The sequence below is a fragment of the Meles meles genome, chromosome 7, assembly GCF_922984935.1.
Source record: "Meles meles chromosome 7, mMelMel3.1 paternal haplotype, whole genome shotgun sequence".
Classification (NCBI taxonomy): domain Eukaryota; kingdom Metazoa; phylum Chordata; class Mammalia; order Carnivora; family Mustelidae; genus Meles; species Meles meles.
Window position 1 is genome coordinate 7,242,952 of NC_060072.1, and position 20,929 is coordinate 7,263,880.

Sequence of the window (20,929 nt, forward strand, 5' to 3'; positions counted from 1 at the left end):
AGAGGAGGTGGAGGCCTGGAGGGTGGGGTTGCCTAGCAACCATCCCCAGTTCTCGCGTTGTCTTGGCAACACAGAGGCAGTGTCTGCTGGCTCTGCAGAGCGCTGGGCTGGGGCATCCCAGACCGGCTGTGCCCTCGGAACGGCGTGCAGAGCCACGTGAGGCCCGGCGTGTGCGCAGGGGAGAGAGCCCAGGAAGAGAAACCGCTTAGGCCGGGCATAGCTCACCTTTTTCCTGGACTGGGCCTTGCCCGAGGTGCCTCCCGCATCCTGCCAGCCGATCAGCTGGTCTGTGTGGAAAGGCATCTCTTCCTGGAGCCTGCTCTGAGGGAGCCCAGCCCAGCTGGTTCTCTTTTCTCGTCCATTCTGGCTCCTTTAGGCCCAGACGCTAGAAAGGCCAATTCCCATCCCCCCAACCCCACTCAGGGTTCTGCACGTTCTGACCAAAAGGAGAAAAGGGCTGGGACACGGGGACCTACAGCAACTGGGGACATCTTCTCTTTGAAGATGTCTTAACTGCATTACCCTGATTCTCCCACCAAGAAGGGGGTGATGCTGTTCCCGTGTTTCTACCTCAGTGGATTTGGGGTTAGAAATCTTGGGTCAAGTCCCCAGATGGCATCGCTGGGCTGGGACGAAGGGATTTGAACCTGCTTTCGGGCCCGTCAGAGCAGCAAGAGGAGCCGGTGTTGTGCTCCTGGTGCCCCAGCCTGAGGAGCCAGAGCGGCCTCCCCTGCAAGGGTGCCGGCTGGCTCAGCCTGCCGCGCCAGCCCCATGCCCCCCACCCCCGTCTAATTGGGCATTAAGCTGTGCACGTGTGTGAAGACATTAAAATGTTGTCATCAGCACAGAAAATAGGTCCAGCCCAGCCTAGAGCAGGGTGTGCTGAGGGAGCTGGAGACGCGCCTGGGAAGCGCCCCAGCTTTACCATCGGCTCTCCTCTGCCGCGTGGCCAGCCAGGGGAACTGTGGCTCCTAGAGCTGCCTAGGAGTGTGGCATGGCTCGGGGACAAAGACTGAACCCTGTGGTCAGGGGAGCCTCCCTGGCAGCCCAGCTCCACCCTGGATTTTTTTTTTTTTAAGATTTTATTTATTTATCTGACAGAGAGAGCACAAGCAGCAGGGAGAGGGAGAAGCAGGCTCTCCGCTGAGCAGGGAGCCCAATGCGGGGCTCGATCTTGGGACCCTGGGAGGATGACCTGAGCCGAAAGCAGATGCTTAACTGACTGAGCCACCCAGGCGCCCTCCCCTCTGGTAGTTGACTTGTGCTTGTCTTTACTGCCCACACTCTGATTCAGTGAGAACTTCTTGTCGCATCTTGTGGGTGCGGGCCTTGCTGACCCGTGCCTTCTGGGAGCTGCAGGCGCCAAGGTCTCTCGGTCCCGCGCAATCTGGTCCCTCCCGCTGGAATGCGTTCACTGTGGCCTGTGTGCCACACACACACGGGACTGCAGGGGCCCGAAGGAGTCACTGGGAATGAGATGTAGCCTCTCCAGACCCAGAGTCCCCAGGTTGGACTCTAGTAGGTGCTGTGGCCTCACCATGGTGGCCCCAGAAGGAACCGGGGAGGATGGGATCCCCTGGTGCAGGTGGTGCCTGCCTCGTCAGAGGTTTCTTAGGAGGCTGGTTACAGCGGAAGCCCACAGTCTTGAGCCTGTGCGCCGCCCACCGGGGGTCAGGCTGGTGGTCGCCCTTCTGGCCCTGCTGGCCCCCAGAGACGGGGAGCTATGCCGTCAGGCTGACGTCGCTGCCAATTGGGGCTCCCCTGCCCGTTTGCTGTGGGACCTTGGGCGGTGCAGTTAGCTCTCTGAGTCTTGGCTTCCTTGCTTATAGAGTCAAGCCAGTACCACCTGCTTCTAGGCTCAAGTTGTGGTTGAAATGAGAAGGTGTGAGAGTACCTTTGTTGAGAGCGCGGGTGCTCCAGGAGGCGCGCTCCGAACGTTGCCTCTCTCCCGTACTTCTTGTGACTGTCCCGTTTATATACCACGGTCTCTCGGATTCCCAGCAACCAGCCAGCAGTTTGCTCTGTGGGTATCACCAGGTACACGCTGTCTCCTGACACCTCCCCAGCCGTGTGTCCGAGGCGCAAGACAGAGCCACGGTCTCGGCCGGCTCCCGTTAGGCATTGGGCAGTGTGGAAGATGTGCCAGAAGGTGTGGGCTCTGGTCCACAGTCTCCCACTTGTTTAGCAACCACAGGAATGTCCCCGTCCCTCTCGGAGCCTGCAGTTCTCCGGCTGGAAAGTGGGAATCACCACCGTCCCCGCCACAGAGGGTTTCTGGCTGTACAGTGAGCTGACTGGGAAGCCCCTTCCGCAGGATTTGGCTTGCGGTTGGCCTCTCCGTGTTGGTGTCTCCCTCCCTCCCGGGTGTGTGTCCCCACCTCTCACCCGAGGCTCGACCCCACAGGGTAGTGGGACGCGCACACGGTGCCGGCTGTAAGGTGCTGGGCGCATGTGCGCTATGACGTGGTGCCTCTGAGCCGTTCTTCGTCCCCGGGTCCGCCACCGGTAGTTGGCGTGGGATGTCGAAAACCGGGGCTTCCTGCCTCAGGGCTGGGCCTCTTGCCTTCCCCCCGCCAGATCCTAGCAGCGGCTCTGACCGAGTGTCACCGGAAGTCCAGTGCCCAAGGCAAGCCGCTGGGCCTGAAGGTCTTCGTGGCCGGGAGAAACCGTCTGGAGAACGACGGAGCCACTGCCTTGGCGGACGCTTTCGGGGTGAGTGGCTCCTGCCCACCTGGCCCTGCCGCGCCCCGAGACAGGCTGCGCTTCGCGGGGTGGCACAGCTGGTGTACGTGCAGCTCTGGAGTTGAGCTGGGAGGCCTGGGGTGAGTCGCGTCCCCCTCGGCACCCGCCGGCTGGTTCTGAGCGGGGTAGGACCCCGGTCACGCGTCCGAAAGTGTCCCGGTCATGCGGCGGCTCCCTGGAAGCGTTCGAGAAGACTGTGGGGCTGCTCTGATCAGTGCGTGAGGCCTGCTGGGCTCAGAAGTGGCAGCGGGGTGCCCGAGCAGTGAGTGGGATGGCAGCCTGGGCTCACGGAGGGTCCATGTCTCTGGCCTCGGCTGGGTGGGGCACAGAGATGGCGTCGTCAGACTTACCTTTGAGAGGGGGTGGCAGGGAGTGGTGGCTCGGGTGCCCTACCCCTCTGCCTCGCCTCCCATTCTCCCCCTTCACCCTTCACAGCTGCCCCAGTGCCCTGCCCCCAGCCCCGGGACACTGTTGAGACCTTGACCGTGAGCTCCGCGAGAGGGCCACGCCTGCCCCACGGCGCTGGGAACGTGGGACTCTTTCTTTTCTCTTAATTTAAGCGTTTTCTTTCTTTTTTTTTTTTTTTAAGATTTTATTTATTTATTTATTTGACAGACAGAGATCACAAGTAGGCAGAGAGGCAGGCAGAGAGGAAGGGAAGCAGGCTCCCTGCTAAGCAGAGAGTCCGATGTGGGACTCGATCCCAGGACCCTGAGATCATGACCTGAGCTGAAGGCAGCGACTTAACCCACTGAGCCACCCAGGCGCCCCAATTTAAGCGTTTTCTTTGGCAAACAGTATCCTAGACAGCATCAACCACACTCAGGCCGGAGCGGCATTCCCCACCGTCTCCCTGCCGGAGCTCACCTCGGGCAGAGAGGGCGCATAGCAGCGGAAGGTGCCCTGGGTCTTACTGGACCCCTGGCTGCAGGGAGCTCCTGCTGCCGCCAGAGCTGGGGCAGCCCGGTTGCCATCCTTGTGAGCACTGTGCCGTCAAAGGTTATACCCTCTCTGCACCAGCCCCCGCCCCCCGCCGCGATGCCGTCCCTGGCGGGCTGGAAGATGGTGTGCTGTGTGAGTGCGAGCCTCCGGCAGGCGTCCTCAACTGCCCTTAGAGCGCGGCTCTTCGCGCAGGGCCCCTGGGCTGTCTCGAGTCTGTGGGTAGAATTCAGGGAGTCTTTGAGCGTGGATGGGGGAGACTGCGTGGTTGACAACCACTCACGTCCCTAAAATGTCGTGTCACGTTGAATCAGGAACATGGAGTAAATCTCAGCAGCTTTCAGAATGCCCGAGACTGTGTCAAGTACAGAAATCACAGATTTTTCACATCAAGTTACAGTCGGGACAGACGTAGGAACCTCTGTTGGCCGCTCATCAGCATCGCGGTAGCGCTGGGCTTGCCCGCGGGAGCCGTTACTCGGTGCCTCTGTACCGAGGAGGGCATGTACTGCTGCAGCACGCGTTTGGGGTTTTTTCTGGGTATTTTGAGGACTCTCTTCCAGTCGAGTGGATTTCCTTTGTAGTCCTGTGTGGTTTGTCTTAAAATTTGAAAGTATGCTCAGGAGGGAGCCAGGGGCTGCAGCAGATGGCCCAAAGGGTCTGGTACCAGGAGATACCGAGAAGCCCTGACTGGTAACGTTCCCTCGCTGGCCTGCCTGCATTTATCTGTGAACCCCCCGTGCTGCTCTGGGCACCGTGGAACTACAAAAGGTCCGTACGTGGAGCGTCCTCGCGGGCCTGGCCTCAATCCTTGGTAGCGGTAGAGGCTGGGACGTGGCTCTCCTTGGGAGCTCGGAGGCTGGTGGGGATAGACAGGAAGGTGGCACCGACGGTCCAGGATGAGAAACACTGAGAGAGGAAGGACAGTGCTTGGGGGCGCAGAGAAGAGCGCTGGACCGTGCCTGGGGGCGGGGGGCTCCCGGAGGCCCTCCTTGGGGAGGGGGTGTCCAAAACGAGAGGTGTACAGGAAGACAACATAGGAGTCAGTCTGTCAAAATGTCCACGGGTGAGGACGCAGTGTTCCATGCAGAGAGGAGGCGTCGGAAGGTTGGGCTGAACGAGAGCCAGGTGGTTGGAGAAGATTCCGCGCTGCGGAGCCGGAGGGAACGTGGGGCACCGGTTGTGCCGTGTAGATAGCGCGGGAGAGCCCCGAGCAGACGGGCACGGGAGCTGCATGCAGTTTGCAGGGACGGACTGCGGCTGCCCCCGGGGCCAGCGCCCAGGGTCCTTGCGGGGTAGAGGACACCTGTGTGTGATGCAGGAACCTGTGTTCTGAGCAGTGTGACCCCGCGTGAGTTACTTACTAGCCTTTCTGATGCCTAGTCTTTTCAGTCCAGGGCGGTCTCCCTCCCGAGATTGTGGAGAGGATCAGATACAACCCTGTGCAAAGCTGTGCTTTGAGATCTGGGCCCGAGCTGATGGCGGCCCCTCCCCTTCCCACCGCTGGATAGCTCGGGAGTCCACCACCCTGCTCTGTCCCTCCTGCCCCTCACAGATCATTGGGACTCTGGAGGAGGTCCACATGCCTCAGAACGGCATCAATCACCCCGGCGTCACGGCCCTGGCCCAGGCTTTCGCCATCAACCCCCTGCTGCGTGTCATCAACCTGAACGACAACACCTTCACTGAGAAGGGTGCGGTGGCTATGGCCAAGGTAAGGCGGGAGTGGCGGGGTCAGGGTGGAAGTAAGCAGGTCTGGCCGCTGCGTTCTGAACACACCCATGGGCAGGTGAGCCCCTCTGCCCCTCCACCAGCTATGTGCCCGGCTACTTTGAACATTCCAGAGTGGCGTGCATGTCACAGGCTTGCTGTGCGGTGTTTGGGCGTGTCCATACTGCCTCCCTCAGCTGCCTCCACGCCCAGCTGTGGGAGCTGGGTTTGTTCTCAGAGGCTGCCTGGCCTCTGTTTTTCTCACTGATTTTTCCATCAATTGTTAATTGAACTCTGTACCTCGTGCAGGCCAGGCAGAGTTGAATCAGACTCTGCCTCCAAGGAGCTCCTAGTGCCAGGAGGGAGGGGAGAGGCCAGCGAGAGCGCAAGGCCAGAACCCGGCTGGCTGGCTGGCCAGACCTCACAGGGCCCTAAGCCCCACGAAAGGCTAGTCCTGTTGCTGTGGGGTGTTAGCAGAAATGGGTGCAAGGGTAGGGGAACACACAGGAAGTTCAAGTCACACTTTGGGAAGACTTTCTGGAAGAGGTCACATTTTGATCAAGTCGTACAGGGCAAATGGACTGTGGACAGAGAAGGGTGTTTTGGGCAGAGGGATCCGCAGCGTGGGGGAGGTCCGGAGGTGGGAGGGAGCTTGTTCCCTTGGTCCTGGTTTGAAATGACCAGGGTTCAGGGTTTGTCTAAAGGCTGGAGGAGGGGCGGGGCGTGGGGGCCCCTTGCTAACGCCGAGGCTCTCCCATGAGTAATAGGTGTGTAGGGTTTTAAGTTGGGGGTTCGACTTGGTCAGATTTGGGCTTCAAGAAGGTTCTGGCCATAACACACAAGTAGGGTGGAGGGAGGTTCGCCAGAAGCCGGGAGGGTACACGAGCTGACGGAGTTCGGGGAAGGCCAGGCGAGAGGGACGACGACGGGGCGGCGACAGACAGAGTGAGCCGTGAGCTCTCCGAGGCCCTCGCCCTCACCCCGGCCTTCGCTTCCTCCTCGCAGACGCTGAAGACCTTGCGGCAGGTGGAGGTGATCAACTTCGGGGACTGCCTGGTGCGCTCCAAGGGCGCCGTCGCCATCGCAGAGGCCGTGCGCGGGGGCCTGCCCAAGCTGAAGGTGCCGGCGCCGCCTGTGTCTCCCCTCGCGGGGCTGGGCTTCCCGCACACTCGGGGTTGCTGCCGTCGCGGCACGGCTGGGGTCATCTTGAAGTCCGGGTGGGCCCGGGTTCGTGGCTCAGTCCTTCCACCGCTCCCCTGTCGTGCTGCGCAGCCTGTCACCTGTGTGATAGGAGCCGGTTTCTTCATGTTTGCAACGGGAGGAGGGAGCGATGAGGTCCTGAGGGTGCAGCGTGAGAGAACGTACCCAGCGCCCGGCACGCCACGAGGGAAATGGCATTATTTTTGTCGTGGGTGTTACTATGCCCGGCTGGAGGACAGAGCCTGCCTTTCCCTCCCGTGGGGAAAACAGAGGCTTCACAGTAGGACCCGGTCCCCTGGCCTGTGGTTCTGTTTGCCTCCACTCCTTCCTCTTATTTTTAGGAGCTGAACTTGTCGTTCTGTGAAATCAAGAGAGATGCTGCTCTGGCCGTTGCCGAGGCCGTGGCGGACAAGACCGAGCTGGAGAAGCTGGACCTCAACGGTAAGAGGGGCGGTGGCCTTGGCCCGGGCCCGCCAGGTGGGCCCTGCTGCCCCTCTTGACCTTCCTTCGTCCTGTCACCCTGTCCCGCCCGTGAACAGGCAACACGCTGGGAGAAGACGGCTGCGAGCAGCTTCAGGAAATGCTGGACGGCTTCAACATGGCCAGGGTGCTGGCCTCCCTCAGGTACGGGGCTGTGAGCCATGGCGCCTGTGGTTCTGCTTTTATTCGCTCCGAAACCGCTGTTCGAGCCCCGGTCTATGCCAGGTGCTCTGCAAGGCGTTAGGGGTGCGAGGAGACAGTGAAGGTTTCTGCCTCAGACTTCGTTCCGGCGGGTCGGGTGGGCCGGGAAAGTTGGGTTAGTGTGTGTTCAGCAAAGAGGCGGGAAGAGCCTGAGAACGGTCATCCTTTGGTGCGGGTGAGTCTGCGGGGGGCTTCTGAAGGGATGAGCTTTGCTCTGAGCCGAAGGCTAAGGTGGGGAGCAGTGAAGTCGGGGCAGCGGGGGGCTGGGCTCACTCAGGATTGCTCGTACAATCAGACTTGGAGGCAGGGTCTGGAAAGAAAGATGGTACACGGTGCGGGGAGTTCTGGGTTTGCGGAGCCCACATGGAGGGGGAGCGGGGTCCGGGGTCGCGGGGGTGTCTCCTCCATCTGGATGGGAGTCGTGCGGGCCGTCTGCACCCAGTTCCCTCTGCCCTTCTAGCCCCCAGGTCTCCTTCGTTCACCTGCAGCCCCTCACTTGTGTCCCCTCAGGGCTAGGCCGGTGCTGCCGCTGAGAACCGGGGGCTCAGCGATGGCCTCAAGAGGCTCACGGTCCCAGAAGCCCCCCTTCCCCGTCCCCCGCAGCCGCAGCTTTCTGTGGGCACTGAGACACGGGGGGCACAGTCTTGGGACCTCAGCCTGGGCAGTGTTCCTGCCAAGTCCTCAGCTGTGACAGACCATTTTTTTCTTTTTCTCTGTTTCCCCAGTGGGACCCGGGCCCATGCGGGACAGGGATGAGGTCTGGTTCTTCTCTGTTCACAACATGGGCTTCCCTGGGGGAACGGCTCCCTGCTGACCCACGTGGCCCCCTGCCCCGGGAGCAGCTGCTGCCCCAGTCCTCTGCGGGCTCCCTCCCACCGGCCTGGGTCTGTGGGGGTGTGGAGCCGGCGTCGGGGCCAACGTAGGCCACTGGGCAGGGAGGGTCTGCTTCAGCCAACTCCCCTCTGCAGTGATGACGAGGGCGAGGACGATGAGGAGGAGGAGGAGGACGACGAGGAGGAGGAAGAGGAAGGAGAAGAAGAGGAGGAAGAGGAAGAAGATGAAGAGGAGGAGGAGGAGGAGGAGGAGGAGGAGCCGCAGCAGGGGCAAGGAGAGGAGTCATCCACACCGTCAAGGAAGATTCTGGACCCTAACAGTGGAGTGAGTTCCTTGTCGTTTGCCAGGGTCAGAGCCCGGGCCCTCGAATGTGAAATCCCGAGGCGTCTTCACGGGGTGGTGGGTGTGGAATCCGCTTAGGTACCCTGGGTGCAAAGTGTTTTTGAACACACATGCCTGCGAGTAAAAGAAGAAAATCTTGGCCGTGTGGCCGTCCTGTTCTCTGCTTACACTGTCCCCGGCACAGGGGCGTTCGTTTGTGCACTGTGACGGGGTTATAGCGTGTGTTATGCAGCTGCACTGTTTCTTACAAAACACGTATAAATATTTCTGAAAGAATAGGGTAAAAATCAGCACAAATAGAAACTCTTTTCCTATCCGTTTAGGTGACCCGTAGGGACAGCCCCCCGTTCTGGAGACTGTGGCCCAACTGGGACACTTGGTGTCCTGCTTGCTTCACTAAGAGGCTGATGTCGACAGGACGGCCGTAGTCTGTTCCCTCACAGACTCCCAAGTGCAGCTTCTGGAGAACTACGGGTTGGACAAGGACCCCCGCGCTCACGTTGAATTTCGCTTTTTTCTTAGTTTAGGAAAGCATTTGAGCCAATGGCCGGGCACCTCTGGTGCTTTCCCCAGCTCCACTCGAGTTCCTGGTGGGGTCCCCTTTCGCCCCCACATGCCTCCTGTGTCACTTCTGGGACATTTTGTGTCCCAGGGAGGAGCTACTTGGCCTAAGGAGGGGGCTCGCCCCCACCCCAGAGGCTCCTGCACTAGGAGCCAGTCAGGGAAGCGTCTGGGGGCCCCTCAGCCTTTAGGGGCCTGCCTGTGAGCGGGAGGGAGAAGACTGGACTCTGAGCCTCAGGCCCCCAGAGTGAGGGGCGCGCGTTCTGGGTGAGGAGTCTGGGTTCGGACCTCTCCAGAGCCATCTGTGCCCCCTGTCCCTCAGGAGCCGGCCCCCGTGCTGTCCACCCCGCCGCCCGCAGACGTCTCCACGTTCCTGGCTTTCCCCTCCCCGGAGAAGCTGCTGCGCCTCGGACCCAAGAGCTCGGTGCTGATAGCCCAGCAGGTGGGTAACAGCTCCGCCAGCCTGTGCGAGCTGCGGTTTCTGGAGCCGCAGGAAGACGGGGACCAGCAGAGCCCGGGCTTGGGAGGGGACGCTGCCAGTGGGAATGGGGGGCTGCCCGGTGTTTGTGTGTGTTTTAGTTTCAGGAGCAGAGTTTAGTGACTCATCGGTTGCACGGAACACTGTGCTCATGCGATCAAGTGTCCTCCTTAATGCCCACCCCCCGACCCCCGTCACCCTGTCCCCTCTCTCACCTCACTCCCACAGCCTTCAGTTTGTTCCCAGTAGGTGAGAGTCTTGTGGTTTGCCCTTCTCTCTGTTCTTACTTTTCCTTCCCTTCCTCTACATTCGTCTGTTTGGTTTCTTAAAGTCCACATATGGGTGAAATCATATATTTGTTTTTTTCAGACTTATTTTGTTTAGCATAATATCCTCTAGTTCCATCCACGTCATCGCAGATTGTGACAGATTGCATTTTTGACGGCTGCGTATTACTCCATTTGTATATATCCCACATCCTTATCCCTTCATCTGTCAATGCACAGCTGGGCTCTTTGCCTAGTTTGGCTACAGTGGCCCTTGCCACCGTAAGCACCGGGGCACAGGGACCCCTTCAAATCACTGTGTTTGTATCCTCTGGGTAGATACATAGACGTTTGATTTTTAAACCCACAGAAACACGAGTGAGTGTGACCTGCATGTCTGTCTGCCTCCGGGGGCTGCAGATGATGTGCCGGCGGGAGCGCGGGCGGGCCACCAACGGGCAGGCACGCGGCACCCGGTGACACCTGGAGAGTTGGGGGGTCCCCCAGGACTCTCTCGTGCGCACACACCTAGGCTCCGCCTCCCACCCTTATCCTCCTGGGGCTCCCGCGGAGGCCACGTGCCTGCCGGGCCCTCGCTGCAGCCTTGCGTGTTGGCTCGCTGCCCGGATATCCACGGCGGCTGTCAGGCGCCTCCCGTCTGCCAGGCACTGTCCTGAGTCTTCCAACATGGTTCTGGTATTGAAGCCTTTTGGCAGCCCGCCATGTGGACCCTATTACCAGGTGTTACAGACGAGGAACCAGAGTTTTGATGGGCATAAGTGATGAACGCAGAGAAGTTAAATGGGCCCGCTCTCCGAGCTCGCTCGGCATTTTGGCTGATGTCCTTTTTGTTTTATTTGTGTTCGTTTCTTCCTTCCCGTGATACATGGGATGAAAGGCCCACTTTTTCCTCTAATACCAGTCGTTATCTCCTGGTGAGATGCGTCAGCAAAACCGTTGTCGTGCCCTCCGTCCCCGGGAGTGGGGGTCGCACTTAGGCCTGTGCTGTGTCTGGACACTCGGTTGTTTCCCCTTGTCTCCACGTCCGTGAGGTTAAGCTTCCTTGCTCGTGAATGTCGTCTGTGCATTACCTGTTCAGCTTGGATTATCCGAGGGGGCCCACTGGGTCATGGGAATGACCGTGGCTGTGTGGACTATATACCGCTGTGGGCCAGGCCCGTGCCTAGCTCCAGGGGACAGCGCGGGGTGACGTAGGACCCATCCTTGCTCCCCCAGAGGCCCTGGCGGGACACAGGCCTCCTCCAGCCAGCGGCGGTGTGCAGGCACACCTTCCCTGGAGCTCTGGCCCCTCGTGACCAGCCGTTGTCTCCTGTGTCCTCAGACTGACACCTCTGACCCAGAAAAGGTGGTCTCTGCCTTCCTGAAGGTGTCCTCTGTGTTTAAGGACGAAGCCGCGGTGAGGACGGCGGTGCAGGATGCCGTAGGTAAGGCGGTTTGGCCGGGCCGTGGCTGGCTCTGCCTCCTGGCTGCCTCTGGGCTCAGGTGACGTCGCTGGAGCCCCTGGTCGCAGCGCTGATGTGTGCCCCGCTCTCTGCCCTCTTCCGCCTGTTCTTTCGTTGGGTTCCTGCCATGGAGCAGGCCAGCTGCGGTCCCGTCTTACCTTTTACGGATGGGGGACCGGAGGCCTTTCCAGAGCCGTACAGTTATGTCTAGTTAGATCTCGTCCAGGTGGCATCCGCCGTAGGAAGACCAGATAGTGACAGCCCCAAGGCCCTTCCGGGGCGGCCCGCCCAGAGGAGAGGTCATGAGCTTCTGTCCTCATCTGTGAGCCTCCGCGCAGTCCCCCCACCTGGAAGCCTGCAGGATGCCTGCTTTCCCCACAGCGTTCCCAGGGCTTCCTGAGATCGGTCTCGTGCGATCGTGACCCTCCCTCGCTACCCCACTCCCGCTGCTGCTCCCGTGGTAGCAACTGTCCCCTGCCACCTTGAGCACGCACGTGTGAGCCCCGCCGGGTGGGCCAGGCTTGGTCAGGCAGGGAGGGGAGGAAGGAATCAGCACGGGGAACAGGGCAGAGAGGAGTGGGACTCCGTGTGGCGCTTTTTCCTGGGTTGGTGCGCCGTGGGCGGCATTGAGGCAGGAGGGCCGGTGGGGAGCGAGGCCGGGTAGGCTGGCGAGGGCGGTGGGTCCCCTAAGTCTGCTCCTTGTGGTCCCAGCCCCGTGCGCATTGATGGGAACAGATTACCTGAATTCTGTTCCCCAGAACAGCGGCCTGGCAGCGCGTAGCCTCACAGTGTCTGGAGACCCCCCACCGCTCCGCTCCTTCCCTTCTCTGCTCACCCCCTTTGCCCCCACAGAGTGGCTGGAACCTCCCCCGGGGTGATCTGCCTCCTTTCATCTCCACCCCCACCGCCCCCCACCCCCGCCAGCCCCCGTCATGCAAGGTTCCCAAGCCCCTTTTCAGTGTGTGAGGTCAGGACGAGAAGGGCAAAGTGTCACAGCGGGCGGGTTGAGCCTTTCCCTCGGTGCTGGCTGTCCCCTCAGCCTGGGACCCGTGAGCGCAGTCTGCCGCCCTGTGCTGGGCGGACTCGTGCAGGAGGCGGGCCCCAGCCCGTGTGTGCCGGGGCTGCGTGCCCTTGGCCGGCGGGCAGCCGTTCGCTGCACCAAACTTGCTGCCCCATGGCCGCTTCTGCGTTGCAGATGCCTTGATGAAGAAGGCCTTCAGCGCCCCCTCCTTCAACTCCAACGCCTTCGTCACCCGGCTCCTCATTCACATGGGTCTGCTGAAGGTGCGGCCGCGCGGCGGGAGGGGGGACGCCAGGGGCAGCTCGGGCCATGCCTCCCCACCCACCCCGACCCACACCAGAGTGCGGCTGAGGCCCGGGGGTCGTTTAAGCCCCCTCCCTTCATGAGGGGCTCCACCTCAGCCACGGGGGCGGCTTCCCACCCCGTAGCTCACTCGGCCTCGTGCTGTGTGTTCCCTTCCCAGAGCGAAGACAAGATCAAGGCCATTGCCAACTTGTACGGCCCTCTGATGGCGCTGAACCACATGGTGCAGCAGGACTACTTTCCCAAGGCCCTCGCACCCCTGCTGCTGGCATTCGTGACCAAGTGAGTGTGCCCTCGCAGCCCGCAGGGCAGCCGCACCCCGCGTGTGCAACCCCTAGCCCGTGGAGGCTTCCCTTGTGCGGGGCTCTCAGCATCTGTGTTTAAGTGTCTCCCCCGGTGCCTTTCCCTGAGAGAGACACAGGACATGGAGCGGCCCCGCATTTCCTCACGAGGAAGCAGCAGTGGAGAGTGTAAGGGGTTGGCCCAGGTTCGCTGTGCTGTCTGTGGGAGCAGTTCTGTGTCTGTTCCCTTGGCCACAGGGCTGAAGCTAGAGGGGCCTGTCACACCTGCCTGCCGCAGCCGCGGGCCTCTCGCCTGCGGACGCCAGATGCTCAGAGCCCGGAAACCTTCGCCTTGTCCTGCAGGAGGGTCCTGGGCCCTGGTGGGGCAGTGGCCACGTTGGGTAACAAGCAGCCTTCAGAGCCCAGTGCCTGTGAGGGATGGGTCGGAAGGCTCATCCCCCGGAAGGCTCACGGAGGTCTTCTGTGGCCCCAGCCTCTTCCTGGCCTTCCTCAGGCCTTAGTCTCCCTGTTTGCCCACCAAGCTGTTGAATGAGGTTGTCTCTGGCGGCTCGGACCCTCCACACTTCCTGGAATCCAGTGCCTTGGCGGAAGGTGGGCAGGGGCAGGGGAGAGAGCACAGTCCTTGCCTGGCGGAGGTGAATGAGTGTTGCGGGGTCGTCTGGCTCCGTGCGGTGAGGATCCCCGGCCAGCTTCCAGGGCTGCCGGCGCCAGGCCTCTTGGCCACCATGACATCTTGCGGTCCTTTGTGCTCCTTGGGCCTCGTCCTCTCATATGTCTGCCCACCTGCCACCACCACACCTCCCCCCTGCTGCCGCCGTGGCCGACGCCACGCCTTCCGCGGCAGCTAGAGTGGCCGTGGTGAAAGGTCGAGCTGTGGACGCCTGGCTGGCCCAGTCGGTGGAGCCTGTGACTCTCGATCTTGGGGTCATGAGTTCGAGCCCCGTGCTGGGCGAAGAGCTGAGTGTTTGGCTCCTCTGCCAGAGTCCAGGGCAGGCCCTGACCCTGGCTGCGGCTCCGTGTCCCCCACCCCCAGGTGCACCCCCCCCCCCCCCCCCCCCCCGCCCCTGTGCCTGTTCCCACAGCAGGGGCTTAGTTCCGTGGAGCATCTCCTGGCCCTGCCTGCCACCACCTGACAAAGCCCGGTTCCTTTCAGCCTCCAGTCGGAATTGTTCCTTTTGCCTTTCTGTTGCCCTTGGGCTGGGTGTGGACGCACAAGAAGAGACCCTCACCTGTGGCGCTGCTGGCCAGTGGCAGGCTGTGCGCCCCACCCCAGCACAGGCCTCTGTCTGTTCCACTTAAAAGGGGTATTGGTAAAAGCTGTCCCTTAGACCCCCTTTGAGGTGACTGCGTGACCACAGAGTGACAGGCATGTTCCCCCTCCCTCGACTCCTGGCCCAGTGGGTCTGGTCAGGCATCTGTGGGCCGCACATCTCGGCTGCACCCCACACTCGCCAAGCCTCCTTTCTTTCTCTGTAGTGAGATTCCTGATCTTGACGGTGACAGTGGCCAGCCCGTTATCTGCGAGGGCCCTGTGGCCACTGGAAGGGCCCTCGCACAGGCTGCCGCGTGGAGAGTAGGGCCTGGGTTCCTGCCGCTCTGAGCCTCACGCTCAGCCCACCCCGCAGCGCACAGAAGGCAGGCCCCTGACATCTCCCCCACAGGGTCATCGGGAAGGTCAGAGGAACAGAGTCTGGCGCATTTCTGGCCTCAGAAACGGCCCCCATCCCCCTCCACAGTGGGGAAGGTGGCCTTGCTGCAGCCTGAGGTCTCCGGCCCGAGCTGTGTGGGTTCCCTCCCGCCCCTACACTGACTCTTCTTTCCTCACAGGCCCAATGGTGCCCTGGAGTCCTGTTCCTTTGCCCGCCACAGTCTGCTGCAGACGCTGTACAAGGTCTAGATGCGAAGCCAGCCTCCCCCCCCCCCCCCCCCAGCCCGCTGCCCGGACCGGTGACTTGGGAAGGGACGCGGATAAAGGACTCTAGCCAGCCAGAGGCAGGGAGGGTCTTTGTTGCTTGTGTCGTGTCGGTCCCCGAGCGTGCGAGTCGGTGTGGTGCGCGTGCAGGTGTACGCTTCCTGTCGGGGTTGGGGTTTTTACTGTCTCCCTACGGGACCGGCCCTGGCCCCACTGGAGGGGGGAGCTGGCCCGCCGAAAGGGCTGCAAGCTGCTCTGCCATTAAACTCCTTGCCGTCTGAGGACGCTCTGCTGATCCGCGCCTCCAGCCCGAGGCCCTGGTGGCTGTCCGCTCCCACCTTGCCTTCCCCGCCCCGCTGGGCTGCCCCCAAAGCCTGGGGAGCTGCTGTCTGCCATCCCTTCCCTCTGTGTCGCGGCTGGGCTGCGTTTCCCGTCCTGCCTGGGGCTGCTCGCTCAGTGGCCGACTTTGCTTCCTGTCACTAAGCCCTGGTCCCGTGGCCACTGTCCATCACTGCTGGGCTGATCTCTCGGCCTGGACTGTAGAGACTGCCACGGACGTGGGCCCATGGGACGGTCCGCAGAAGGCAAGACTCTGGTTCCCCGGCCATGCGGACAGGAAGAGAAGCCGGTGGCAGACCCTGGGGGTCTCGGAGCAGGACTTGCTGGGTGGAGGGCTCCAGACCCAGTGGGGCCCGCGCCTTGCTGCTGAGATGTCCGTGACTGGCCTGAGGGCCACGCCGGAGGGTGCTCTTTGGCAGGCCCAAGCCTGGTCTCCGGCCCCCAGGGTGGGGGGCCCACAGAGCCTGAGCTGCGGCTCAGAGGCTCCTAAAGGACCGGGACGTGGAGGGGACTGCGTCGGAGCCTCCCCCCACACTCTGTGTTTTCCCCTTTGCGCTCTTTGTGTGTCTGGGCTGTGCCCGGGGCTTCACAAATAAAGTCATCTGTGGCAAGCGTGGGGACTGAGCAGTCTTTCACCTTAAGGTGGGTAGTTGGGGCTTAGTACCTGGAGTCCCACCTCAGTCCGTACGGGTTCGTCCATCCGCAGAGGCGCCCCTGCACCCAGCTCGTATCGTCCCATGGGGCACGGACGTGCCGGCTCCCCGTGGACAGCTGGGCCATTCACGCCCCGGAGCGGGCCACGAGTCCTGGGGGTTAGGGAGCGTGGAAGGATCTCCTCCTGGTCCGGGCGCCGAGGGTCTGGAGCTGGGCCTGTGGCAGCTGTCCAGCCCATCTCACCCTTTACGGGGCCTCAGGGCTGCAGTGCCCCCGCCCCCCGCACCGCTCCGTCGCTGGACCAGGCTAAGCCAGACGCCGTCGGGATTTTGCCACAAGCCTCACTGGCTGCACGGTCAGGAACCCCCGGGTCTGGCTAGCAAGGTCATGTCACAGGGTTGAGCTTGCCTGGGACGCCACCATGGGGTGTCTGGCCATAGAGCCTGGAGTGGAGGGCACCTCCCTTGGGGTCCTTCCTTCCCTTTGCCTCATGTGGTGAGAGGACGACTAAGCAGACCCTCCTCACCACCTACCCGAGACAGCAGGCACACCTGGGGAGCCCGTGCCTCCCACTGAATTCAAGAGGGTCCCTCCAGGCTTTCTACGGGGCAGCATTTCCTTACCGGCTACGGACCACTCAGGCAACAGGCCCCGTCTGTCTTGGCTGGGTGGCGGCAGAGATAGCCATGGCTCGCCCCCGACCCCCTGCCCCGTGAGGCGATAGGGCAGAAGGCAGGTCTGGCCAACCCCAACTCCCCCTCCTTCGCCAGGCCCTGTTTTGAGCTCCGGGCCACAGGCATAATTTTGGGGGGGCTCCCAGTCTGGCGCACGAGACTAACAGTCGTGGCCCAGTGTAAGGGATGGTGGGCAGTGAGGTCAGGGAAGTCTTCAGGGTGCCCGGGTGGCTCAGTTGAGCATCCGACTCTTGATTTCAGCTCAGGTCATGATCTCAGGGTCGTGAGCTCAAGCCCCACGTCCATCTCTGCGCTCAGCAGGGAGTCACTTGAGGTTCCCTCCCTGGTCCTCTGCCCCTCCCCCTGCTCCTGCGCACGTGCTCGCTCTCAAATAGATCTTAAAACAGAAGGGCTGCAAGAGCTGAGTCTGGAGACTCCAGCAGAACTTCTCACAGATCATTTAACAGAGGGAGAAACTGAGCTTCGGGGCTGGTTCTCCAGCCTGGTGCTCCCTTCCAGGGTGCCTGGTGCCGGCCCTGTGGCCTCCGAGGTTAGGAAGGCACAAGCGTCAGTTCAGACTGAGAAGTGCACCACGGATCTCACCGAACCTTGCAGGAGGCCGGCGCTGCCTGCTGCTCGGACCCACACACCGCGGAGGGTCCTGTTGGTCTCGGGTACAGGCCCCAATCCCTACCCAGTCCTTCAGACCAGCTCAGGGTTCAAGACTCCTGACAGCCGCAGGTGCAGGGGAGGGCCCGAGGCTCAGCCTTTAACTCGGCCGCCTGTTGAGAGCTGTGTGGCCTTTGGAAGTTCCCCTCACTCAGCGCTTCTAAGACCTACAGGCAACCCTGAGATGACACAGGCCTCGGGACCCTGAGCGCTGTGACTTGGGATCTCCAAGATCAGAGATGCCTCGGCCAAGACGGCATGAAACCCTCGAGTACAAAAGGCCTGCTCAGGGGCGCCTGGGTGGCTCAGTGGATTAAGCCGCTGCCTTCGGCTCAGGTCATGATCTCAGGGTCCTGGGATCGAGCCCCACATCAGGCTCTCTGCTCCGTGGGGAGCCTGCTTCCTCCTCTCTCTCTGCCTGCCTCTCTGCCTACTTGTGATCTCTCTCTGTCAAATAAATAAATAAAATCTTAAAAAAAAAAAAAAAAAAAAGGCCTGCTCAGCCCGAGGCTGATCTCACTAAAGGGAGCCCAACTGTGGCTTGGGGCTAAAACAGCAATAATTCCATTCTGAAGCTCCAACTAGAAAGTCCCAGGAGGGGCACCTGAGTGACTCAGTGGGTTAAGCCTCTGCCTTCGGCTCAGGTCTTGATCTCGGGGTCCTGGGGTCAGGCCCCACATTGGGCTCTCTGCTCAGCAGGGAGCCTGCTTCCCCCTCTCTTTCTCTGCCTGCCTCTCTGCCCACTTGTGATCTCTCTCTGTCAAATAAATAAATAATATATTAAAAAAAAATCCCCAGGAAGCACCTCCTGATCACAAGAACCTAGAAATGACTCGGGCCCCAAACGCATCAACTCTGGCGATGCCCGTGCCGTGGATGAATCAGGAAGGACGGTGAGTGAAGAAAATCGGTACATACAGGGTTCAAAAGCTGCTGCGTGTAGGCATGTGCGTGTGTGTGGTGAGCCCAGCGCTCAAGATAGTTCATCTAGGGAAGGCAGGGGACAGGACGGAGTGGAAGGACAATTACACCACGGTCATCCACCAAACATTCAAAATGATCCAGATCTATTCATCTAAGAGCCATATTTTTTTTTTAAGGAGGTGAAGTAAAAGAGCATTTTTTTTTTTTTAAGATTTTATTTATTTGACAGAGAGAAATCACAAGAGAGGCAGGCAGAGAGAGAGGAAGGGAAGCAGGCTCCCCGCTGAGCAGAGAGCCCGATGCGGGACTCAATCCCAGGACCCTGAGATCATGACCTGAGCCGAAGGCAGCGGCTTAACCCACTGAGCCACCCAGGCGCCCCCCAAATTTTTTTTTTTTTTTAAATGCAGCAGTTAAAGTGTGTAATACAAGAGATGCAGGAGCTGTCTGCATTCATGTGAATAAACCTTAAAAATGTTGGTTGAAAAAAACAAGTTTGCAAAACAGTGTGTACTGTCAATAGTTTAAAATTTTTAACGACGGGGCGCCTGGGTGGCTCAGTGGTTAAAGCCTCTGCCTTTAGCCCAGGTCATGGTCTCAGGGTCCTGGGATCGAGCCCCACATCGGGCTCTCTGCTCAGCAGGGAGCCTGCTTCCCCCTCTCTCTCTGCCTGCCTCTCTGCCTACTTGTGATCCCTGTCTGTCAAATAAATAAAATCTTTAAAAAAATGTTAATGACACATTTTACAGTGAAGTTATGTTGCCTCAGGAAAGTGGCTGCCTCTGGGGCGAGAGCGAGGGAAGAGAATGGAACAGGGGGAGAAAAGAGGGCTTCCAGCTGCCTGCACTCCCACTTCTAGTGCGTGCACCCAAAAGAAGGGAAAGTGGGGACCCCAGCCCATAACCTGTAGGCCCATGTACACAGCAGCATTACAAGAGCCAAGAGATGGAGGCAGCCTAGTGTCCATTAACGGGGACAGATGAAATGTGATCATTACACAGGGGGGTGCAGTCGGCTGAGCGTCCGACTCTTGGTTTCAGCTCAGATCTGATCTCAGGGTCATGAGATCGAGCCCCGTGTTGGGCTCCACGTTCACTAGGGAGTCTACTTGGGTTTCTCTCTCCCTCTTCCTCTCCCCGACCCCCTGCTTCCTCTCTCTCGCTAAAATAAATATAAATCTTCAAAAATACACACAGTGGGGTACTGTTCATTCATAAAAAGGAGGGAACTTCGGACACATGCCACAGGCAGGGATGAGCCTTGAAGCAAGGTGCTCAGTGAAGGCAGCCAAACAGGAAAGGACAAGTAACACGTGATTGCCCTGATAAGGGGTAGCTCGGGGAGAGGTTACTAGGGGCTGAAGACAAAGGAGAGTACTGTCTCTTGGGTGTAAAGTTTTTCTGTTTGGGATGATGAAAAGTGTCTGGAAAGGGGTCGTGGTAATCGTCTGCACAGCATTGTGAATGCACGTAATGCCACTAAATTGTGCAGTGACAGGGTTAAAAAATGGTAAATTTTATGTAAGGTACATTTTACCACAATTTAAAAAATCCTAAATGTAAAAGACAAAACTACTGATCTTTAAGGAGTTTGCGTAGGTGAGTATCTTGAAGACCTTGGGAGTAAAAAAAATAATACATTAACCTGCATTTAGCCTCCTTGGTTTGCGGCGGCAGGATATTCACATCATGGATACTGTGTAGCAGTGAGAACAGGACTTTGTTTACCACAAGGGCATCATCGGTGGGGCGGGCGCGGGGGGCGGGTGGCACGTCTGGGTGGCATAGCTGGTAAAGAGTCCAGCTCTTGGTGTCTGTACAGGTCATGAGCTCAGGGTCCCGGGATCGAGCCCCACATCTGGCTCCCTGCAGGAAGCCAGCTTCTCCCTCTCCCACTGTCCCCTGCTTGTGTTCCCCTCTCTCGCGGTATCTCTCTCTGTCAAATAAATAAATAAAATCTTTTTTAAAAATTAAATAAAATTATCATCTGATGTTATTATACCTCAGTAGGATGGCAAAAGTTCAAGACAGATGATAGCCAGCCCCGGTGAGCGTGTGAAGCCATGGCGCTCCTACACGGCTGGCAAGAGTGTAAATTGGTGCAAACCCTCGGACAAACTGTTTAGCAATATCCACTGAAGCCGAAAATAAGCACATTCTATGGCCAGCAGTTCCACGCATCCGTCTGTCCCGACAGCGATGGGCTGCGCTGTGTTCTCCGAAAGATGTGCAACGGGGACCCCTGGATGGCTCAGTCGGTTAAACCTCTGCCTTGGGCTCAGACCATGATCCCAGAGTTCCGGGATCGAGCCCCACTTCAGACTCCCTGCTCAGCTGAGAGCCCACTTCTCCCTCTCCCTCTGCCCTCTCCCTCTGCTCGTGCACACTCGCTCACTCTCCTGCGCGCGCTCTCTCAAATAAAATCTTTAAAAAAAAAGCAAAAACAAAAACGTGCAAACATTGTAAGCAGCCCTCCTCATAATAGCCCCAGCCTGGAAACAGCCCAAACGTCCGTCAAGAGTGGAATGGATTCATTGCACCATGTGGTACCGAGAAGGCGGAGGTGAGAGAGGTCCGCCCGAGCAGGGAGGAATATTTTAGCACCAGCATTGTTTAGAACCACCAGCATGTGATGACCATGAAAAGCAAACCAACTGTGTCCCACTGCATTTAAATTCCCTGGCGACCGCACACCCCCTCGTTCCCTGTATCTGGGGCAGATGGCTCCCCGGCCTCCCCCCATGCCGCTCTTGTGGAATACTTATGGAATGCAGTGCTGAAATGCTGTATGAAAATTAATCGAATTTTTAAAATACACATCACGGATGAAGCTCACCAACAGAATGCTGAATGGAAAAAAACCGAAGAGTACACACACCGCGATGCGCTGACATGAAATTGGCCAAGTCTGTGGCA

At 59.7% G+C, this 20,929-nt stretch overlaps 1 protein-coding gene across 1 annotated transcript in view; it reads left to right on the forward strand.

The window, feature by feature from the left end:
• RANGAP1 (Ran GTPase activating protein 1) overlaps positions 1-15,709 on the forward strand; it is a 30,966-nt gene extending 15,257 nt beyond the window's left edge. Inside the window, exons 6-16 of the mRNA XM_046012528.1 lie at positions 2,578-2,712; positions 5,237-5,395; positions 6,397-6,510; positions 6,933-7,032; positions 7,131-7,215; positions 8,241-8,430; positions 9,332-9,451; positions 11,096-11,198; positions 12,412-12,500; positions 12,701-12,822; positions 14,670-15,709. Coding sequence (XP_045868484.1) covers positions 2,578-2,712; positions 5,237-5,395; positions 6,397-6,510; positions 6,933-7,032; positions 7,131-7,215; positions 8,241-8,430; positions 9,332-9,451; positions 11,096-11,198; positions 12,412-12,500; positions 12,701-12,822; positions 14,670-14,739 — 1,287 coding nt within the window. The 3' untranslated portion in view covers positions 14,740-15,709. The remainder of the gene's footprint in view (positions 1-2,577; positions 2,713-5,236; positions 5,396-6,396; positions 6,511-6,932; positions 7,033-7,130; positions 7,216-8,240; positions 8,431-9,331; positions 9,452-11,095; positions 11,199-12,411; positions 12,501-12,700; positions 12,823-14,669) is intronic.
• The last annotated feature ends 5,220 nt before the right edge of the window (positions 15,710-20,929 follow it).